The 23,265-nt window shown below is 38.2% G+C and overlaps 2 protein-coding genes across 3 annotated transcripts in view; one reads left to right on the top strand and one right to left on the bottom strand.

The window, feature by feature from the left end:
• The window catches only part of LOC127580790 (SRSF protein kinase 1-like), a 46,518-nt gene extending 42,924 nt beyond the window's left edge, over positions 1 to 3,594 (top strand). The window contains exon 15 of one of the 2 annotated variants that reach the window (XM_052034683.1): positions 174 to 3,594. In XM_052034683.1, the coding sequence (XP_051890643.1) occupies positions 174 to 358 (185 nt within the window). In that variant the 3' untranslated portion in view covers positions 359 to 3,594. The remainder of the gene's footprint in view (positions 1 to 173) is intronic. The other variant, XM_052034682.1, reaches the window with a different exon arrangement.
• A 1,973-nt stretch (positions 3,595 to 5,567) lies between these two features.
• Positions 5,568 to 23,265, bottom strand: part of LOC127580888 (LHFPL tetraspan subfamily member 5 protein-like) — a 93,273-nt gene continuing 75,575 nt past the window's right edge. Inside the window, exons 2-4 of the mRNA XM_052034865.1 lie at positions 22,957 to 23,193; positions 9,487 to 9,529; positions 5,568 to 6,322 (exon numbers count right to left, since the gene is read on the bottom strand). Of these exons, the coding sequence (XP_051890825.1) occupies positions 9,513 to 9,529; positions 22,957 to 23,193 (254 nt within the window). The 3' untranslated portion in view covers positions 5,568 to 6,322; positions 9,487 to 9,512. The remainder of the gene's footprint in view (positions 6,323 to 9,486; positions 9,530 to 22,956; positions 23,194 to 23,265) is intronic.

The raw sequence follows: 23,265 nt of genomic DNA, 5'->3' as shown, positions 1-23,265 counted from the left end.
TAGGGGTCATCCTATCAAATGGGTTCATGGGCTGTTGGCGAGTAATATCACTGGTGAAGAAGCTGATAACAGCAAAGCTGTTGAATATGACCGGCAGGTCAGGATGTACTAGTTCAACTGATTTTGTTCTGTAAGTTTTAATATGCTAATCAAGGTGTTTAATATCCCTTCAGGTGAGCTGAGGCATATCACAAAGCTGAAACCCTGGGGACTTTTTGAAGTGCTTGTGGAAAAGTATGAATGGCCACAAGAGGAAGCTGCTTCATTTACAGAATTCCTGTTGCCAATGCTGGAACTGATACCAGAGAAGCGAGCCACAGCAGCAGAATGCATCAGACACCCTTGGCTTAACTCATAGCAACCAAATTAATTGCGACTTTTTTTTGTCCTTAACTCAGTACAACACCTGGTTATTGTCTTAAACAGGTACAAATACAGGCTCCTTCAATCTTTAGGCAGATTTTACACATTCAGTTGAAAATGTACACACAGGAAAGGGGGTGATGCAGGGGTTGGATTACAGAAATTTGCATAGTCATAGCTGCCATTTGTTAGTTGCTAATGGAAGATCATTTAGTCTACATTCAGCAGTTGTGCTGTTCACATTTATGGTAAGTGCGAGTATAAATTAGTCTTAAATGTGAAGTAAATTTTTTGCCAGGAGATGATAAAATCTACAAGGTTTGGCCATGTGGGAGAAGAGACCAGATGAAATCTTATACTCGTACCAAAGAGTTAGCTAGCTATGTTTTGCCCAATAGTATATTGCCCATTGAATTGGAAAGTAAAGTATCCAGTAAATTAATTGCTTTTTGCTTTGGAATGACTTGGCCAGTCTGCATGCTTTCAAATTAGCCTGCTTAAGACCTAGGCTGTGCACTTGGTGTTTTGACCATGTTTTCTATAGGTAGGTTGATAGCTGAAGAATTCAAATAATCCATTGTTTAAGATGTGTTCATTTACCAGCTTACCAACTGCCATTCCTGGAACAGCACTTTAGAAAAAGGCATTCTGTCAGTTCCAAAGTACTTATCAGTACTTGAAATATCTGGAGTTGTTATTTGAAGAACTAAGATATAGTAGGAAACAGTTCCTTTTCTTTCGTCCCTTTTGTGTTTGTATTTACTGCAGGTCTTAGAAATGTTAACATTGTATTTAAATATTACTGTTTTCTAATGAAAGTTCCCCAGTTTGTGTTTTGTATGTCATCTGTCCAGAAAATGTTTTTAAAATTGCTTTATTGAATAATCCAGGAAAACTACTGGGATTGATCATTAATTGGTCATGTTCTGCTAGGAGTGTGGCTTGTTTGCCTAAACAGACTATTTCAAAAAATAAAAGGAACTTTTTGCATATGATATACATTAATATTGTACATGACAAAGTTGAGTTTGTAAAGTTCATTTTTTTTTTTGAAGGAGATTCTTGACCACTGCCAGACATGGAGTCAAACACTTCCAGTGACATTTTTTTTTATAAAAACTTAAAGCATTTGGGCCACAATGTAAGATTACATGGTGTCTGTTTTTAGCTTGTGATGTATTCTCAGTCAACAGAAGAGGCGCTGATTTGTTTCCAGTTGAAAAGTGTACTATGGAGCATCTCAATTCATCACATTTGACCAAAACAGCTGGCTAAACTAAGATGGGCTCTTGTTTGCTTATAATATTTGGCCAGGTTGTGTGTGTTTCACATGTAGTAAAGTAACTCTAAATTATAGACCTTTCAGTACCATATTTAGCTCTATTACTGGGCAGTTGTTGCATACAATATTAGTACCATTGAATTGAGCCTTAACATGGTATATCAAGTCAGGCTGTATCAACTAATTCTGTTTAGAATGGCCCAACTATTTGCTTTGTAGATGATTCTTTCTATATACTGTATTGGTAAAGTACAGTGATCTGATTCCTATCTTTTCCTTTTGAAAATTCACTTGATGTAAACCACCACAATGATCAATCTAAATATAAAATGTGCAGCAGTGGCATTTGGTAGCTTTCAAAGGAATTTCTTGCTTACAAAAGGATAACCCAATTGTGCAAATTTTGAAATAAAGCAGATTAGATGCATCTAAGTTCTTTGTCTTTCAAAAAATCATTGTATTGAGAATTAAGAATGAACTACCATAGATCCTTCAAGATTTATCAGTGACACGCATGTGGCCAAAGTGTCACAACAATAGCAAAGCTGCTACTGTTTCAGGCAAATGCTCTACATTTTTGGTATATATATCTTAAATCTATGGACCATCCATACTTGTAGTGTTAAATTTCGAGAAATCTATTCAAGTGGCAAAATCACAAATGTGTCAATTGCTAGCCTTGGTTACCATATACAATACTTAAAATGGATCACTTGGGTTGTTTTAATTTTTAATGCTCACTTAGATCGTAAGGGATTCTAAAAACTGTATGATTGTGCTTTCATGTTTACATGTCTATTTTGAAGTCAATTGCAAAGCAAGAATGTAGAAATTTACAGCTGAAAGGATCTGAATTGTTCAGCCAGATTACCCAGTTTCATTATATAATGGTATAAGCTAAAATTCTGCAATAAACAAAGATGGGAATTATACCAGGTAGATTAATTTTGTCATTGGCTTTAACATGCAAAGATTGAAAAGTTGCATGTTGGAAAATGCATACATTTTTAACCCTTTTATCTTTATATTCCAATGAGCATACTTTATCCATGGCTGCTTGCACTTTTATTTGCAAGTCACGTAGTGCAAATATTTTTGCTGTTTCATTGATTTTGCACATCTGTTTCAGCTATTTGTATCCCAGTTTGTTTTTCAATCTGTAAAATTCAGTTTTAATAGCTAACTACAGGACTGACTTCCTGTTGATAACTGCATGACGTTTTTTTAATCATGTACAAGATTGGAACTCTTACCTAAAGATGGCAAGATGTGAGACTTTTTGTATACATTCCAAAAGACTTCAATATTTGTGAGCATGATGGCAGATCTTAGTTTCTCGCCTGAGCCAGAAGATTGTTGATGCAGGCTCTCATCTAGATTTAAGCACATAATCTGGGTTGGCACATTAGTAAAATACTCAAAATACTGCAATGATGGGAGTACTAGCCTTCTGGATATGCTGAAATCAAAGGCTGTGATTCCAGTGTGCTGCTTGTGCACCATTCAAAGACTTGTTTTTATGCTTTCATTAACTCTTCAGTGTTTTAAATGTGTTGGGTTGGAGCTTGGTGGAAATATCACACACTACTGCTGCAATTTAGTCTAGTAATTGCCAGCAAGTTTGAGTTACTGTTAGAATGCAAACTGAATTCGCTGGCATGATGTGCTGATGATTTTCTTAGTTCTGCTCCATTTGACTATGGTGCAGACTTTCTGAACTTCCCAGCTGTCATGCTGGAGAATCTGGCTGCCGAACACTAAGCCAGACTGTGATTTGCATGTCCATTAATTTTAACTAATAGGAATGACTGCAGGGAAGAGTATGAATGCTGTGGCAAGTTACTGTCAGCAATTCTTGACATCTTTGTCATTTTTGTGAAACCTTGTGCAAAATTGGCTCCTGCATTTTCTGTCATTCCCTTCTTGGGTCTTTACATACTGCAACATGCATTTCTACCAGAGAAATTTTGTACATCTATTATTGAGCCCACTCTACAGATTTGTTTTTATTCTGCATTACTACTTTAACTGCATCTTTGCAAAAACACATTTGGATGTCTGTTTCATCAAGTTAATTTCTAAAAGAATTAGAGGTGGCACTTTATCCATGCATATAAAAATGGTGGGACATGATCAGGTATAGTACCTTAATTAAACAGTTCTTGTTGTTTAGTACACTCTTTAAGAATAAAACAGTTGTTCATGGCTTCAAAAGATTCTGTCTGTTTCTAACAGACCTCCCCCCCCCCCCCCCCCCCTTGGGGGGGGGGGGGGGAGGTCTAGATGTACTTAATGCAATTCTGAAATCTTTCCCCTTGTAGAACCCATGCTAGGAGTGAACTTGGTGAGTTTTATTTTTTCATAATATGCCCTTGGGTGTAGCTTTAATGGAATAAGTCAAATTTAATATTAAATGCATTTTAATTCACAAGTGTTTTAAATTAATACTGGAATCAAATTAATGTGGTTATACACTTCACAACTGGAATTCCAATACCTTCTAGAGGCTGATTCACTGTCGTCGTCATCTGTTGCTACAATAGGTAAATCTGAATTATTCTTAAGTTGCAACCTGGTTTTGTGATTCATCTCTGAATCTAAAGTTCTGTCTTCATAATGCTTTCTTGTGCTTTAACAAATTGCAGGCCACAATAATTTAACATTTTTCCATTTTGACACATAGCTTTTAAAGCTCACTTTAAAAAAAAGCACCTTTAAAACTGTTGTATGTATTCTCTTAACATCCTGACTGACTTTAAATGTACTGCTTAATTTTAACATTTTTTATCTTTGCCTCAGCTTTTAAAGATGTTTCTTTTTATATAAAAAAAATTAAAGGTAATATAGAATAAATTAACCAGTTGCTTAGACATTTTTGTATATAATTGGGGGAAAAAGTACAGCATGTGGAATCATCAGCATGAGCAAATTTGTGCTGTTTCAAGCTAGATGTGGGAATATCTAAAGTTCCAAAGACTTAAAGAATGTCATAGTGCATATTGTTGATAACGCTGGATAATACAGTGCAAGATCCAACACTGCAACTAAAAGGTTTGATTTGTGACTTACATCTTTCTGCTATGGTGGGGATGGGGACCTTTCCAAGGAGAGATTTGTTTAAGGGGATTCGATCCATATTGATCACGATCAGTTTCCCCTGCATTCATTGTATTCAGGTAATAGTGCAGGAGCTCAAACATCATATTTGGGTTAACATTCTTTTGTGAGGCATTGTCATGAGGTGGTCAAAATGTAAAATAGTGAAAGCCAAGGCTTTGGTTTATTTAAGTCTTAATTCTGACAACTTGCAATGCAATAAACTAACTTTTTATACAACAAATTAAAAATTTAGGATGTTTTGTTTTGCCGGCAGGATGTCGATCAGCAGCAAAGGATACCAAGTCACTAAAATAAAATGAGCACAAGCAGTATCATTCCATATCATTTTGGCAGTAATGTTCTTGTAATTTGCAATGAATTTAAAACTAAGGGAATATCATAGCACACATGCAATTCATTCCATTTCCAAACTAGAGAAGGCTTCTATGATTGTGATATTAGGGCAAAGAATTCTGTACTAATGCTAATCTTGCATCATTTTTGTGAATTTTCATACTCAGTCTCCCAAATCCTGTCCAGATGCAACTTAAACCACATTATATTTTTTACCTTGTGAATTTTAATTAAGACTGTGGAAGGAGTGTTGGGTTTCAGAGAAGTCATTAAAATTGTATCTTTAACACAATGGCAGGTTCAGTAAAACTCTGTTATTCCAGCATGCTTGGCACTTATGTGGTGCTAGACTGGAAGTTTTTTTCCCCCAGACTCTTGGATGTTATTCCTATTAAAAAGCCAATGCACTTTAAAACTTTTGAAAAGATGTAACACAGGAGAATAACTTTTCCAGTGAACCCAGTATGTTTAAAGGGAGCCTGATAAGCAGGGCAAATATATTGGGATTTCCAAATGGTTGAATAGCAGATTATTGAAGTTTTACTGTATTTTGATTTTCTATTGATTATTACACACTGCTGCAGCAAACAGACTCGTTTGAACTCTAGTTTTGATTTTCTGGTTTTAATAATTGTGTGGTGTAGAAGAGCTTTGATCTTAAAGCAAATGTTCGTCACAGCAGCTGTGAACTGATTTCAAAGAACTAGTCTCATTCCTGTTGATAACTGGTTTATACTTAAATTGTGTAATGGGGGAATTCAAAGCATGCATTAATTCTTCACACTTGAAGCATTTCCTATACATTGAAACATTCAGACTGTAACTAGATTTATTTTCTTCACAAGGTTAGGATTTATCAATTACTCAACTATTTCAAAGTTTGAAGTACGTACATTGAGTACAACATAGTGGTACAGTGACACATTTCACGGGATTTGAACCAAAGATGATGTTTGTGATCTTTATAACGAAGTTCTTTTGGATCAATACAGTGGCAATACATCAGTCTTCTGACTTTTACAGCCATGTGACACTTACTTCCAATGGAATAAAACAATTTCAACTACTATAACTTGAATGTGCTTCCATGGGACAGACTACGGTATTCGGTGATCCTTTTGTGAACCTGCAATAGTTTGTTTTAGCTGCTGAGGAAAATACTGGAGATTCCTTGGTTCAGTGTTTTGTGGAATTTCTTTAATACCATGAGCATACGGAACAGCTCTGGAAATAAAAAGAACACAACCCTGAAAATCATTACTTTGCAACATTAACAATCTGCCTATGGGTTTTTATTATAATACATTATCATTTACCTTCAATACTTATAGCTGTACTTTGTACAATTTTCACTTGGCATTCCTATCAGTATTATTAATATTGCATTCTCCATCTATTGCTGTAACTATATTTTTAAAATAAAAATTGAGCTAGTGGAATAGTATGAAGATCCCAGATCAGTGGTACTGGATGATTTTGGTCTACTCTTCCAACAATATTTGACTGACTTTTACCATACTTAAAACAAAATTGAATTGGAATCCATCACTGGTGACCACAGCACCTGATCAGAATAAAGATTTGTGATTGACGGGCCAGTCAACATCTAGACTGGCTTTCCTTCTGATCATTTAAGCCACAATGTGACCACAGCTGTGTCAGTTCCAAATGCATCAACTACAATTTCAGACAGGTCCCTGTGACATTAGCCTTCCATGTTAAACATCAGCTTTGAGAACTTCAGATTAAAATAGAAACATCACCCTTCTCAGTTGTTCAGGATACAGGAATATCTGCCTGCATGAGTTAACTTCTAAACACACAAATGAGGATTGGGAAATAATAGTTTGTGATACCTTAAGCCAGAACAGAGTTCTTAAATTTGTTTCCTGATGTCCGAGCAGGCAAGATTTGAGCAGGTTTACATGCTAACAGCAAATTTATTCAAGACTGTTAGTGTGTTCAGATGTTATGGACTAGGTTACTATTGGTGAATGTCCCTTTAAGATAACACATAGTGGTGTGTGTGTGGCATGATGATGTCATCAGAAGATATGGACATAATGATGTTTTTGGAGCAGACAGTCGGAGTCAGTCAGAAGAGAGAGAGACCAGCCTGCTAGATGGATGAAAAACAGTAACTGTGTCTGTCACTACAATCCACGTATGGATTTTTGGAATAATCCGGTGGAGTCCACTTTGTTGTTGACCTGTAGAAGGAAACAGGTATTTGTGTGGATGGCCATGATTTGAGTGCCTTTTGGGGTGGCAGATGCTTCGGAATAAAGCAGTGGAGTAGTCACTGCTGAGTAGACACTGAGGTGTCGTATGGGTTCCAAAGTGGAACATTTGGATTTCATAATTACTCTCTATTTTCTCTCTATGTTTTGTCTTCAGTCAATAGTGGTTGTTGAAGAAGCCTTTGCTCATGTTTCACCTTATGGCTTGCTGAACTGAACTTTGAGAACTATTCCTGGATTTAGAGTTTGGGAATTTGCCACACACACACTGCGGGTTTAGTTTTTGGGGTTAATGTTTAAGATATAACATTTTTACTTTTATTTTTCTTATTATCATAAGTAGTTATTAATAAAATAGTTTTTAACACTTGTACATGACTCAGTGTGTATCTTTTGTTGCTGGTTCGTAACACAGATAATGCCTCCACAGATGATTTCTGACTTGAGCACTGTCCTCAAGGGAGATAAAGCAGACCATTATGGTGGTTACACATTCTGAAAATGTTGCTAAGTATATGTGCATTGATGACTCTTAAAAAAAATATTATTGCCAATTCATTTCCCAAATGCTTAACCTGCTCCTGACCATAAATTTAGTTATGTTGAATGAGATAACCAACAGGACTCTTGTTCATTTGTTTACCTTCTCTAATTATGTGCATTATTAACAGATAATAAATTATTACACTAAATGATAAATCTATTGGACAAAATTTTTATCAAAACAATGACAAGCCAATGACACCATTACCTACAGGTAAATAGTGGAGCAACTTCAAACAGGGAACTCATTAAATGTGGACATCCAAGGCTTGCCAGTAGAGTTCTAACATTCTGTGGTTAGCTTAGGATTACAATTTTCAGTAACATTTTAGAAATGGCAGTATTTAGACAACACCTTATTCTTAAATCTTATTTGCTATTGAATCCCTCTCACCGTCTACATTTAATTTCATATAGAATTCACTTTTTAATGGAGCTTGCTCAATTTATTTCCCAATCCTTCATTCTCATTCTTTGATAATATTTTCTCCTGTCCCAGATACCTTGTTTCCTTTGCAGCACTATTACAGGTTATCAACCATATTTTGGGGCAGAATTTTAGCTTAAGAGTATAGACGCAAGTCCAAATACTGCAGATGCTCTGCTGCAGCAAAATCTGAACTGATTAATAATTACTTTGTTACTTTGCCTGGGTTGTTGATAATCAGCAAGAAAGTTCATTCATCTTTTCAATAGCTTTTGTGGATCTTATTGGTAGATTACTCAAGTGTTAAAATAATTTGAAATGGTTGATGTAAGAGAGGGTAAGCCAAAGTTAGTCACTTAGATCTTGGGCAGCAATGGAACAGTAAATCCCACATGTCCAGAATTCTCAAGTGCCCTAATGTATGATGACCAATGCTAATGTGTTCAGTTAGAACACAGAATAGTACAGCACAGGAACAGGCCATTTGGCCCATGATCTGCCAAACCAATTAAGCTAATGACACCTCATCCCTTCTGCCTGCACATGGTCTGTATCCCTCCATTCTCTGCCTACTTAAGAGCCTCTTAAACATCTCTATTGTATTTACCTCCACCACAACCCCCGACAGCACACTCCAGGCACCCACCACTGTGTGTAGTAAAACAAAACCCTGCCTTGCACATCTCCTTTGAACTTTCCCTCTCTCACCTTAAATGCATGCCCTCTGGTATTAGACATTTCAACACTGGGGAAAAGATAATGGCTGTCTATGCCTCTCCTAATTTTATAAACTTTTATCAGGTGTCTTTGATTCTGAGAGATATATAATGTAGTTACTTTATATTGAGAGCTTACCACAACAAATGGAAAAACTTTAGCAAGGCTGCACTGGGCAACTCCCTTTTTGTAAGAGATGCAATACTTTCATTAATCAGGGAACTTAATCAGCTCACAAAATGGTGCAGCTCTGTGTTAATTCTATGTGCCTCCAATGGTGCAGTACCTACATCACTCTACTGTTTAAAAAAAAGGGTTTGAGCTAAAATACCAGTGGGTATGAAAGGAGTTAAAAAGTGTTACATAGAGAGAAACTTTAAATTTTGCTTCCAGCATACCTTGATGCTAACTTGCCAACATAGATAATGTTTACTCATTATATATTTAAAATAACTACTTACCATAATTGATAATGTTGATGTCCTCCTTAGGCATTGTCCACCTCTGCAATACAGGAAATACAGATAAGGACTTGGAACTAATTAGCATATAAATGAGTTATTTTTAAAAAGAGCATGAGCAGGCATGCATAATAGAATTTCTAGGGCTAACATTCAGTATTTGGAGTAAATGAAGTTTAACATCAGTATGAGTTCTGACTTGAAAATGTGTTTGGGTTTTCCCCTCTTAATAAACTCTCTTTGAGTTGTCACTATAGTTTCAACTCCAATTTAAATAACATTTGAAATTATACTTTGCACTGCAGACCATCCCAAGGCCATCTCTCTTCCAGAACTCCACTTGTGAGCTCTTCCAATGGCCTAGATTTTTACACTAAAAGTAATGATGAGGTTAATTAGGAGTAAGTCAGACTCAAATGTAACAGGCTATAAGAGGAACTCAGATCAGTGGCAGAATTACCTCGCTCCTGAAGGAACTACACCACATTGATATCTCTCCAAAATATCTATCTGAGTGTTAAATACTCACAAAACATGCCTGAAGTGGTTAGAGGTTTCTCATTTAAATGATTTTTTAAACAGGAATGTCACTAAGCAATCTGTGGTAATAATAAAGAAAGTACTTCCCATTTCTTCAGAATTTGATTGTTTTGTATAGATTGAATACGAATCAAATTGCAGAAGATGTGATTTATACACTGGTTTGCAATCTGATGTATATAGACTCAGGAGCAACCTGGATTCAAGCATTAGACATAGAAGCAATAGTTTTAATAGTTATAACCCAGCTCACTCATCAGTTTCCATGTGAAATCATTTGCTAATTTCTCATAATTAAACAAAATTATCTTTTCTAATTTCTGACTTGTAATTTTCAATAAGTAACCTTGGATAAATATTTGCAAAGTTTTGCTAATTTCTAAATGACTTGACATGCTCTGCATAAAAGAAATATTAAGATGCACACAAGCTGGAGTATTATAATCAGGTGATTAGGAAATAAGGATTAGTGTAATAAATCTTATGACATGGCTCTTAATTGAACTCTAAATCACTGTGACCTGTGTATAATACTTTTATGTATCGTAATTTGATATTTTAGGAAATTATTTTAAAGAATAAATCGATAGCATAACTAATTCAAGTCTAGAATTTTGACATTTGAACTACAACCTTGGTAAAAAGCTAACATAAGTGGTTTTCCACAAGTTACCCATGCCTATCATTTCATTTTATGTAAGCTATTACATTAACTTTTCACCATAGGATGCTGTGAGTAGTGTTGAGAGGACAATAGTGTAGAATTCTGCATTTGCCAATAGATACTTAAACCTAAGTCAGTTCTATCCACCTATTGCCATTTTAAGTTTATTGGGCTGGATCATACTTGCCCTTTAGTTGGCAGTTCGGTAGAGAACTTCTAGCTATTCTTAACTCCTTGTTCAGTTTATCTGATTTCCATGCCACTGCATCTGACCACCTGCTTCACTACTAGACTTGCAATAGAGTCCAGCATGGAGTGCAGAAAATTGAAGGGAAAAGCCAGATGTAATGTGAATCTGGACTTTTGGCTTTACAGCAGGAATGGTAGGAGTAAAAAACATAACTGTATTCATTTGATTGCCCACTAAGTATTTTTTTGTCAATTTAAACAGTCTTTAAATCTCTCTGATTGTGAGAGAAAGTCCTCATTAACTAAACCCGAGGCCAAATTGCTGCTCATGTCTGGCTCCAAGCAATGGGATGACTTGGGTACGGAGGGTCATGCCCTCCATATCAGGATTGGGTTAGTGTGAGCAGTCATTGAGTAGAGAGGTCTGAGCAAAAGGCTTGATCAGGATGATCAAGGCAATTATGTTTAATAACAACTAGTTTCCCTCTTCAATGTATTTCTTTTTCCTCTAACTCGTTTTTCTCGAACTATTCTCCGGTCATCATAACAGGTAGATGGACTGGTCTCTCTGTCAAACCATTATTTGCCATTGTGACCATATGCCCCTCCCCTCCCTATCAGTGGTGAATTTGCCTACTGCACTTTATATCAATCCTACGGGAAATCCATGAAATATCATGTTGCTTGGGTGAGATTTTGTCAAGGCACATCACTCCATCACATACAACACCTTTTGTGTTTTTCATACTTCTGAGGCAGCTGAGATGGAAAGCACCTTGGAACTGTGCTGCGCAATGTACTTTGCCCTCATCCCCCCTGATTCAGAAACCTTCTGGATGCCTTGATTGTTGTGGGGATAAAAGGAGGTGAATGAAGACATCTTGGATGCTTTGGAACCTGAATACGGAGTCCACCATATGTACCTCATGTCTACTGTGCTGATGTTGGTGGATTATGGTTCTGGAGGAAGAAAAGGCCACATACAAGCCCTCTGAATGTGGCTGTGCATAGGTCTCATTTGTATAATAAAGTAATTCTATAAAGTGAGCAAGTTCTTTTTGCAGGCAGTTCATCAACTCCTGCTGAGGCAGATTGCGGACTGTTTCTTTCCCAATGTAAATGAATATCAGGAATGCCAAGAGACAGTACCGGTTGAAAGTAAAGTCCCAGACCAGCCATCAGTTGTGGCAGGTTTATGTGCTATAACAGGCTACAAAATGAAGTCGGGCAGCATAGTCAACAACAGCACATCCCTTCCTGATAAGCTTAACGCATTCTATGCACATTTTGAAAAAATGGGGAGTGGTTTGTCACCACCCACCCTGACAGCCTCCAAAGCAACTGAACCTGTGGTCACCGTCGACGACATAAGATCAGTCTTCCAGAGAGTGAACCCGAGGAAAGCATTTGGCCCACTTGGTGTCCCTAGCCGTGTGCTCAGATATTGTGCTGATCAGCTAGCGGGGGGATTTGCAGACATATTTAACCTCTCCCTTCTTCAGTCTGAGGTTCCCACCTGTCTTAAGAAGACCACTATCATCCTGGTACCTAAGAAAAATAAGGTAACGTGCCTTAGTGACTACTGACCAGTGGCTCTGACATCCACCATCATGAAGTGCTTCAAGAGGCTGGTCATGGCACACATTAACTCCAGCCTCCCAGAAAACTTCGACCCACTGCAATTCGCCTACCACTGAAACAGGTCTACAGTGGACAACATCCCTCTGGCCCTACACTCATCTCTGGAGCATCTGGACAGTAAGGACACCTACGTTAGGCTATTGTTTATTGGCTACAGTTCCACCTTCAGTACTATAATTTCAAGCAAACTCATCACCAAACTCCGAGACCTGGGACTCAACACCTCCCTCTGCAACTGGATCCTTGACTTTCTGACCAACAGACCGCAATCAGTGAGGATGGGCAGCAACACCTCCAGCACAATTATTATCAACACTGGTGCCCCAGAAGGCTGCATCCTAAGCCCTCCATTCTACTCCCTATATACTCATGACTGCATGGCCAGATTATGCTCTAACTCCATCTACAAGTTTGCAGATGATACCACCGTAGTAGGCCATATCACAAATAATGATAATTCAGAGTCCAGGAAGGAGATAGAGAGCTTAGTGACATGATGTCATGGCAACAACCTTTCCCTCAATGTCAGGAAAACAGAAGAGCTTGTCATTGACTTCAGGAAAGGGGGCGGTGTACATGCACCTGTCTACATCAATGGTGCTGAGGTCGAGAGGGTTGAGAGCTTCAAGTTCCTTGGAGTGAACATCACCAATGGCCTGTCCTGGTCCAACCACGTAGACGCCACAGCCAAGGAAGCTCACCAGTGCCTCTACTTCCTCAGGAGACTAAAGAAATTTGGCATGTCCCCTTTGACACTCACCAACTTATATTGATGCACCTTAGAAAGCATCCTATCCAGATGCATCACGGCTTGGTACAGCAACTGCTCAGTCCAGGACCGCGAGAAACTGCAGAGAGTTGTGGACACAGCCCAGCACATCACAGAAACCAGCCTCCCCTCCATGGACTTTGTCTATACCTCTCGCTGCCTTGGTGAAGCAGCCAGCATAATTAAAGACCCCACCCATCTGGGTCATTCTCTCTTTTCCCCTCTCTCATGTCAGAAGATACAGGAGTCTGAGGGCACATACCACCAATCTCAAGGACAGCTTCTATCCCACTGTGATAAGACTATTGAACGGTTCCCTTATATGATGAGATGGACTCTTGACCTCACGATCTACCTTGTTGTGACCTTGTACCTTATTGTCTACCTGCAATGCACTTCCCTGTAGCTGTGACACTTTTCTCTGTATTCTGTTATTGTTTTTACCCTGTGCTACCTCAATGCACTGAGTAATGAATTGATCTGTATGAACGGCATGCAAGACAAGTTTTTCACTGTACCTTGGTACAAGTGACAATAACAAACCAATACCATTAGAATGTTGAAAGGACTGGACAGAGTAGATGTGGTTAAGCTGTTTCCCTTGGTGGGTGAGTCCAGGACTAGAGGGCACAATCTTAGAATTAGAGGGTACCGGTTTAAAACAGAAATGAGGAGAAATTTCTTTAGCCGGAGGGTAGTGAAATTATGGAATTCTTTGCCACGCACAGCTGTGGAGGCCCAATCATTGGGGGCGTTTAAGGAGGAGATTGATAGGTATCTAATTAGTCAGGGTATCAAGGGATATGGGGATAAGGTCAGAAATTGGGGCTAGATAGGAATAGTTTTAGTTTAGCTCATGGAGCAGACTTGATGGGCCAAATGGCCTACTTCTGCTCCTTTGTCTTGTGATCTTGTGAATACCAATACCAAATGAATTATGAACATTACAGAAGATACTTGGGCATATTTAAAGCAAATGGAACCCCCATATTCTAGTACTTCCTAATCAGGTTAATGGTGGAGAGGAGATTTTTCTAAAATCTCAAAGTACCAAGTAAAACCTTGTAGCATACTTCCTTTTATGTTGCCTCTGGGGACATCCTAATATGGTAGCTGTAACTACAAAAACATGCACGTTATGACCAAGGGCAGACTCCCTTCAATTTATTTTCCTTTTGATTTTATGTTGCACAGACATTTTGTATCAACTTTAATTATTATTTAATTAGCAGGAAATATTAGTGCACATTTAGAAAACCTTAATTTAATTAAGGTACTAACCAAGGTTCAAATATTATGTTTAGTCTTTAAAGGTTTAATGAGGGGTTCAAGGTTTTGACCTCTCACTTTAACAATAACATGCTTCTAAAATTTGGAGCAAAAATATACCAATTTCAAAGAATGTAATTCATACATTGAAAAGCCTATCTATAAGACACCAATGAATGAGCTGTGTTGACCTACATAAGTGGTACTGTCAGCAGTTATTAATGTAAGACTTTATTTTCCATTTTTGAAAAAGTTCTATTAATTAATTGGAAACACTTTAACTATTGCACCTCGTCCCTCATTGTTCCATAATTCATTATAGCATCATTTGAAATCTACTGTAGCATATAAAATGCCTGCATTATTGAAAAGAGCTATTATACTTGATTTTCCTACAATTAGAAGATATACAACCTGCTTTTGCAGAGATGTACTGTAGATGGAGTTACAATACTGTACTTCTGTTACCAAAAGCTGCCTGAGCATTCAAACTAAATACCAAATCACTAAACCCAATTTCTGGGCTATTTGCTGGAATAGATTGGAAAACATCACGTTCAAATTTGCTGTTTATTTGGAATAATCTGTTTAATCTGCACATAAGGTTGCCATCATCGAGCCTCTCTCTACAAATTGAGGATATTTTCATTATGAAGTGTGACAATGGCCTGGAATTCCCTGCAGTAACATTGCTGAAGCTGTCTGCACTCAGCATTATCACAAAATCTGCACAGAAGTTGCTGCCAATGATACCCTGCTCTTCCATTGCTGTTACTTTTTTCAGTGTAATCAATTGAGAAATCACTGATTTGATGTGAACTTAAATGAATCACCCACTAAAGATTGTTTCAATTTTTAATCAGTCGGATGTAGCTGAATTTGTATTGGGATACTAAGTTGTAATTACTGTTGTACAATGTCTCTCTCTCTCCCCAAATAATATTAGTTTGGAATCTTGTTCCCTAAGGTGAGCACTAAAGTTTTGCAGATTTTTAAAAACTATTCATAATGGAGTGTTTAAATCTGATTGTTATTTTTTGGGATGCCTGTGTTAATTTTGGCCATTCTTATTGCCATTCAGAATGTTGAGTGGATGTCTTGCGTGGCTACAATGTGTGGGATGCACCAGCAGTGCAGCTGGGCAGGTAGTTCCAGGATTAGGCACAGAGACGTGAAAGGTTGATTAGATTTCCAAGTCAGTGTGGTGTGTGGCTTGGAGGAGAATTTTTACATAATAGACTTCCTATTTACCTTCTGCCCTTGCCCTTCTCACTGGTAAAGGTTGGATGTAAGTGCTGTGAAAGAAGCATTGGTGAGCTGCTGCAGTGCACCTTACAGACGGAACTTTCTGACAATGTTCAGCACAGTTGTTGCCTTAGACAGTGCCTCTGGATTGAGGATGACTTGCCTTCACTCAATGCTCAGAAGTGAAAGATACCTGTGTGTGAATTTATTCAATGTGAATGGATTTTGCACACCAACTAACATGTAGTGACACCATCTTGACAGACTGGTATCTTCACTGCAGATTATTAGAGGCCGGTCTCTGTTGCACAGATGTAATATGTAGATGCGTGCACATGTACGCATGTCCACCCACCCCCTAAAAATCACCTTCACTCCCTTATAATTCATATTCTTGGTAGAGATTATTCAATAACTCTGTTTTCAGAGATTCATGGCCCTTGGAAGAAATTCCTTCTTGTTTGCTTCTTAAATGGGTGACAATTTGTTCTGAAACTATGGCTCATAGTTCTAGATACCTCCATTAGGAGAAAACATCCTACGCATTCATCTTAAAAACCTTTAAGAATCTTGTGTTTCAATACAATCACATGTAATAAGCTCAACCTCTCTTCATCCATCATCCCTTTCATCCCAGGGATCAATCCAGTGAACCTTCTCTGCACAGCTAATGTAAGTACAAGCTTCCTTAGAGATACAGACAAGTATTCACCAGTGGCCTGTAAAGATGAATCAAAACTTCCCTGTTTTATACTCCGTACCCTTCACAGTAAAGGCCAATATTCAATTATTCTCAATAACAGCCTGCCGTGTCTCCCAGTCAAGTCTTTGTGTTTCATACACAGGAGCCCCAGATGCCTTTCTACTGCAAGATTTTATAGATTCACTCCATTTAAGTAATAATTTGCCTTTTTCTTTTGCCTTCTAAAGTAGATGAACTTACATTTCTTCACATAATATTTAATCTGCCACACACCCTTTAATCCCTTTGCAGACTCTTATTGGCCTCCTCACAACTTGTTAACCACGGGTTAACTTGCTAGACACACCCTTTTTGTAGCCTAGGAGATTGTTTAAGTTCCTGCCTCCTTATAGCCCCTTGCTTGTCTATTATTATTGGGATAATGTTCGTGTCTTCACCTGTGAAGACCAATCCAAAATAATTATGCCATTTTTCTATTTCCCATTACTAATTCAGAACCAAATTTCTCACAGTCACAATGTTCAAATTGGAATGCGGAGTATATTATTCATTTTGCAGAACAACCCGTACCAATTCGAACAGTGCACAATTAGCCATCAATAAAGAACCCAGTAAATAATCTATCACTGGCAAAAATTAAAGCCAAATTAAATCAGAGACTCATAATTTTGCCATCCGATTTCTTATTTCCATCTTTGACTTGGCAGGAATGTTATAAGTGCTACTTTTTATTTTTTGTGTGTGTGGTGATGCTGTCCTCATTTAAATTGTTTCTTCCCTAATTTAGTTTGCACATTACCATATTTTATTGTATGTTCCAAGGGCTGGCAATCTTATGAACAAAAGTCACAACTGTAAGCAGACCAAACTGATCACACAGTTAAAATATCATAGTTGAGCCTATTAATTTTTTTTGTATTTTTCTCTTCACTAGTTTTGAATAACCGATTTTAAACGAGGCTTCTACAGCTCAGGCAGCACCCTGTTTGTTTCCTTCCTAAATGGCTGCTGTTATCAAATTTCTAATTATAGGCACAGTAATTATCCCTGGGGAAAGGACCTATCGACATGGAGAGTTGTTATCTATCAGTGAAAACCAAGGTCATCAAATTGCAACAAGAGATATCAATCTTATTATATTGACTGTATTTTTGATGTATGTTTGATCTATTAAGAGTTGAAAATCCCTTAAAGATTTAGTGCATTCATTTTACAACACTATGCCAGCACAGCAGAAATGTGTTTCTCAAGCAAATGATGTGAGTTTGAAATGGAGAGAACCCTGTCACCCTAACCTAGGAATTGATGCTCTTTCCCAATAGAATAGGAACTCTTCTGAAATGAGCTTGTTTACTTTTTCTCTTTCCCCTTAAAACTCACAGACCTTTGTAGTTATGGGAGAGGGGGAGAGGGAGGGGAAAGAAAAAATATTACTAAATTGGAGTGAATCTGTAAAATCCTGCAGTAGAAAGGCATCTGGGGCTCCTGTGTGTGAAACACAAAGACTTGACCTGGAGATACAGCCTGGAGATACAGCAGACAGTTATTGAGAGTAATTGAATATTGGCCTTTACTGTGAAGGGTACAGAGCATACCACATGAAAGTATGGATCATGCTGGAGGCCAGATGCTGCCCATCTGACCTCCCATTCTAGTTCTGAGCTCCAGAAAGTCCTTCATTGAAAAGGTTTTTATTACTTTAATTAAAAGTACAGTTTTAATTTATATTTAATTGTTTTAAGTGAATTTATGATTTTTAATGTTTTTATTCTTAAAGTGTACAGCACAGAAATGAGCCCTTTAGCTCATCATGTCCATGCTGATCCTTTTGCCCAACTGCACTTAATTTTAAAGTCAAAGTCAAGTTTATTGTCATCTGCACAAGTACATGTCTGCGCAGGTGCAATAAAAAACTTACTTGCAGCAGCATCACAGGCACATAGCATCAGATACACAGCATTCACAAGAAAAACATAAATTAACGACATAAGTTATACAGAATAGAACACAATTAGAGCAAAAAAAAGGCCATTGTAGTGAGAGGTGGTCATAGTGTTGCTATACTGAGGTAGTGATTAGGGTTGTGCAGGTTGGTTCAAGAACTGAATGGTTGAAGGGAAGTAGCTGTTCTTCAACCTGGTGGTGTGAGACTTCAGGTCTCTGTACATCCTGCCCGATAGTAGCTGCAAGAGGGTGGCATGGCCCAGATGGTGGGGATCTTTGATGATAGATTATTTTATGAATTATTTTATCAACAGTTTCTATGTTATCAGAGACATTTAGAATCCTTGTAAAGATCTCAGGACAGCATAAGCAATCAAAGGGCCATGGTTTACACTGCCTGAGGCCTAGACATTGTCCATGGCCCAGTCTGCCTCACAGAATAGCCATGGTGGAAATGCCTCAAGTTTTTTGGGAGTCACATAAGCCGGTATGGTGCATCAGTGATAAAGCGGATGAAGCTATGTTTTGGGATGTGACTGTACTGGTAATAAACGTAGGTAAATTGACCTTTTGCAGTCATGTGGCAAACAGTGAAGTGTCTGAGGGTTGTGACTGCAAGACAGAGGCTGTGTCTGGCCCAAAGTCTCTACCTACGCAGAGGCAATATGGATAGAGCATTGTTAAAAACCTGCTGGTTACCTCATCCACTTTGAGTTCTTCTCCTGCATCTCTGACTTTAATCTGCAGTGAGCAATAGACAACTGTGCATTGTTCTATTGTGTCTGTAGGCAGATGAACAGATTTGATCAGGCAAATGCCATTGCCACATTGAAGTAGGCCAACAGTTGGTTGCATGGAAGCAGGATGAGAAAGGGACCGAAGTCCTTCTTTGTGCACCATGAAGTCTTAGCAATGCTGGCCTGGACTTTTCCCCCTTCTGCAAGATTCTTCCAGAACCTCCAAAGGCTTTTAACCTGGAAGCCAGATCTTCCCCTGAGAGCTACTTTGAATCGTCTTCCCACCTGACCCAGGTTAGAAATGATCTGGCAGCATTTCTGTGGTGTTTGGTAATTTAAATCTTGATGGCCTGCTGCTACTTCAAGAAGGCAGCTTGATAGAGTGGATTCAGAAACCAGCACCGAATTAAAATCCACCCCAAAGTTGCAGCTATGACAATCTAACAACAGGGAATTTATTTTAATCTTCCATATGTTCACGTGAATGGAGAATAGGTCTTCTGGTATAATCAAATAGTTGACTGAGTTCTTGTCAGTGTGAGTCTAAAGCACAGATAGGCTGCTAAGGGAGTTGGTAAAAGCAGATACAATAGCAATGTTTAAGGGGTATTTAAACGGTGCATGAACTAGCAGGGAATAGAGGGATATGGACAAGGTGCAGGCAGATGGGATTAGTTTAGATTGTCATCATGGCCAGAACAGACATGGTGGGCTGAAGGGCCTGCTCCTGTGCTGTACTGTTCTACCTTATATGTATTTCCAATCATAAAATGACTGCAAAGAAAGTGGCCATTGGTCAAAGCCTCTGTGACTGTTCAATGAAATCTTTGTGTAATCTATTGTCTTGATTTTTTGGCTTTAATATTCTCTTTAATTTCATCTGTCATGATGTAAAATTGACTGTATTAATATAATGTATGAAATTCCAAATTTTATTACGTTCCTGAGAAGAGAAGTTATACTATATTAGATGATATTTTTCAGTCTGAAGGCAAAGCTATTTCTTCCACACACTGATACAATGCAGCAAGCCTAGATAAGTGCATCTGATTCCAATGTATGCTTTTCCTAATGCAGATTAATTCTAGAATTAAATATCTGTCATTTAGTTGACCATTTAAAATCATTTACGCAATTTTACATATGGCTTAATATTAAGATCAGATGTTGACATCCCTTTCTAGAGTAAGAATTAATACAGTGATTTTAGCTCAGCTTTCAAACTAATTCAGTTATTTATCTATTTCTTCAAAATAAACTCAAGCTATGAGAACGTCAGTATGAAATTATTTCTGTCTGAAGTCATACCAGCAGCTGGTTGATATTCATACTGCACATCGATAAGCTCTTGAGCACCTTATGAATAAGAACAACCTATCTTCAGCCCAGAGATACATATATAGGGACACCAATCTCTAATCATTTATGTTTCACTGTTAAACCTTGAACATACTCCATGCACAGTTAAATCTATCCACCCATTTCATCTTATTTGTATTCCTGACGTTTCATGATGACTTTAACAGTCATCATCTTTTACATAAATTTTTATTAGTACTTCTTCCCCAGATTGTCTTCTGTGCACATAAGCAATGAGATACCACGTAAGCTTGGAGAAGAAGCTCTCGTCCTAAACTGCTATTTCCAACTAATCTGATTAATTTTTAATTTAAATCCTCCCCTATTCCAGTTCCTTCTCCCCCAAGCCATGCATCATTCTCTGAAATTAACAGATGTTTCTCTTCCATGTTTCCCAGGTAAATGTGTTCTGCACTTGGCCGCCAGAAGGCAAAGGGGATTTTTTCATACCATGCCTGGTTTTCTTTGCTTAGCTTGGCTCAGACCATGTGGAAGAACAATAACAACAAATTTAAATGTGGTGCTTTACTTGGGCAATAACATTGTCAATTTTATTCCTGAGATCCATTGTCATGGTACCATTTTATAAATGCTGATTTTTGTATCTTTTTTCTAATGTAAAAAAAATGTTTGACATGGAATAAGAAGTATGGGCTTTTCTGTCAGGGCTGTTGATGTAATTGTCAGCTCTTTTACAACGGTGCTGAATGCTGGCAGTAACTCACTTACTTTCATAGTGATGATGCTGCTCCTAATTACACCATTTGGTCCTTCAATTCTTTGGTGCCTTTTAAATTTTATGATATGATGTTTAGAGAAAACTAAGTTGGCCTAATGACATGCTCAGATCTGAAGGACTCACTATTATTGGGTCATCAGTCGGAATACATTTATTGGCAGGAAGCATAGAACCAATAAGCAGGTATTGATGGTGGCAATTAAGTGCCAGCATTACCAGAGATCACTGAGTCTCCTTTATGCTTATGCAATATTGCAGCGAAGGAGAAATAAATACATTTGCATTAGGGAACCTGGCCACAACAAATTGATCCCTTATTATGCTACTGAAATGCAAGTTCATTCTTGCTATTTAGTAGGCCTTATGATTATTCATCTTATACCGTAAAATAATACAGAATGTTTATGTTGCTAATGTTCTGTCTCAGGTGGTTCAACCCAATCGAACCTTTGCATTAATCTCAAGCAAAAGAATTCCCCGATTGTTTATTGATTACAGCTATGCCTTCAAAATTATAATTCCAAGCAAACTCATCTCCAAACTCCAAGACCTGGGACTCAACATCTCCCTTTATAACTGTATCCCTGACTTTCTGACCAACAGACCGCAATCGCTAAGGATAAGCACCTCCACCATGATTATTCTCAACACTGGTGCCCCACAAGGCTGTGTCCTCAGTCCCCTACTCTACTCCCTAGACACTCATGACTGTGTGGCCAGATTCTGCTCTAACTCCATCTACAAGTTTGCAAATGACATCACCATAGTGGGTCGTATTGCAAACAATGATGAGTAGGAGTACAGGAAGGAGATAGCATAGTGACATGGTGTCACGACAACAACCTTTCTCTCAATGTCAACAAAAGAGCTGGTCATTGACTTCATGAAGGGGGATGGTGTTTAGATCAAAGGTGCTGAGGTCGAGAGGGTTGAGAGCTTTAAGTTCCTAGGAGTGAATATCACCAATAGCCTTTCCTGGTCCAACCAAGTAGACACCATGGCTAAGAAAGTTCACCAGCACATCTACTTCCTCATGAGGCTAAAGGAATTTGGCATGTCCCCTTTGACACTCACCAACTGTTATCAATGCACCACAGAAAGCATCCTATCCGGATGCATCACGGCTTGGTATGGCAACTGCTCTTCCCATGGCCGCAAGAAACTTGCAGAGAGTTGTGGACACAGCCCAGCGCATCATGGAAACCAACCTCCTCTCCATGGACTCTGTCTACACTTCTCTCGGCATCAGTAAAGCAGCCAGCATAATCAAAGACCCCACCCACTCTGGACATTCTCTCTTCTCCCCCCTCTCACTGGGCAGAAGATACAAAAGCATGTACCACCAGGCTCAAGGACAGCTTCTATCCCATTGTTATAAGACTATTAAATGGTTCCCTAGTACAATAAGATGGTCTCTTGACCTCACAATCTACCTCATTATGACCTTGCACCTTATTGTCTACCTGCACTACACTTTACTCTGCACTCTGTAATTGTTTTACCTTGTACTACCTCAATGCACTGTGTAATGAATTGATCTGTATGAACGGTATGCAAGACACGTTTTTCACTGTACCTTGGTGAAAAATACTGTGACAATAATAAACCAATTTACATTAAACTTTATTCAGACACAATTGAATACAACACACAATGCACAAAATCACTTACCTTTATTTTCTACCTTAAAGTCTTCAGGAAGAAGGCTGTCCTGCCTGTTGCCAAGCACAAAAGCCAAGAAGGACAGAATGAGAGCATCCAGGATCCCAATTATGGCTAAGATGTAGGCCCAGCGAACGGAGCATGCTCCCAAAGTGTACTTGTCAGTTTTGTTCCCACACATTTGTTTGACTGCATCTGAATCCCAGCCATCAGGGTAAATCATGCATCCCATTATGAGGCCAGTTGCTAAAGGGAAAATAACCTCTGTTATTTTGGAAATGTGCAAGAAACATTTATTAACGTAATCAGGGTTTTATG

This window comes from Pristis pectinata, chromosome 20, assembly GCF_009764475.1.
Source record: "Pristis pectinata isolate sPriPec2 chromosome 20, sPriPec2.1.pri, whole genome shotgun sequence".
NCBI classification, from domain to species: Eukaryota; Metazoa; Chordata; class Chondrichthyes; order Rhinopristiformes; family Pristidae; genus Pristis; species Pristis pectinata.
The sequence above is the reverse complement of the archived record's forward strand: the minus strand, read 5'-3'. Positions and strand labels throughout refer to the sequence as shown.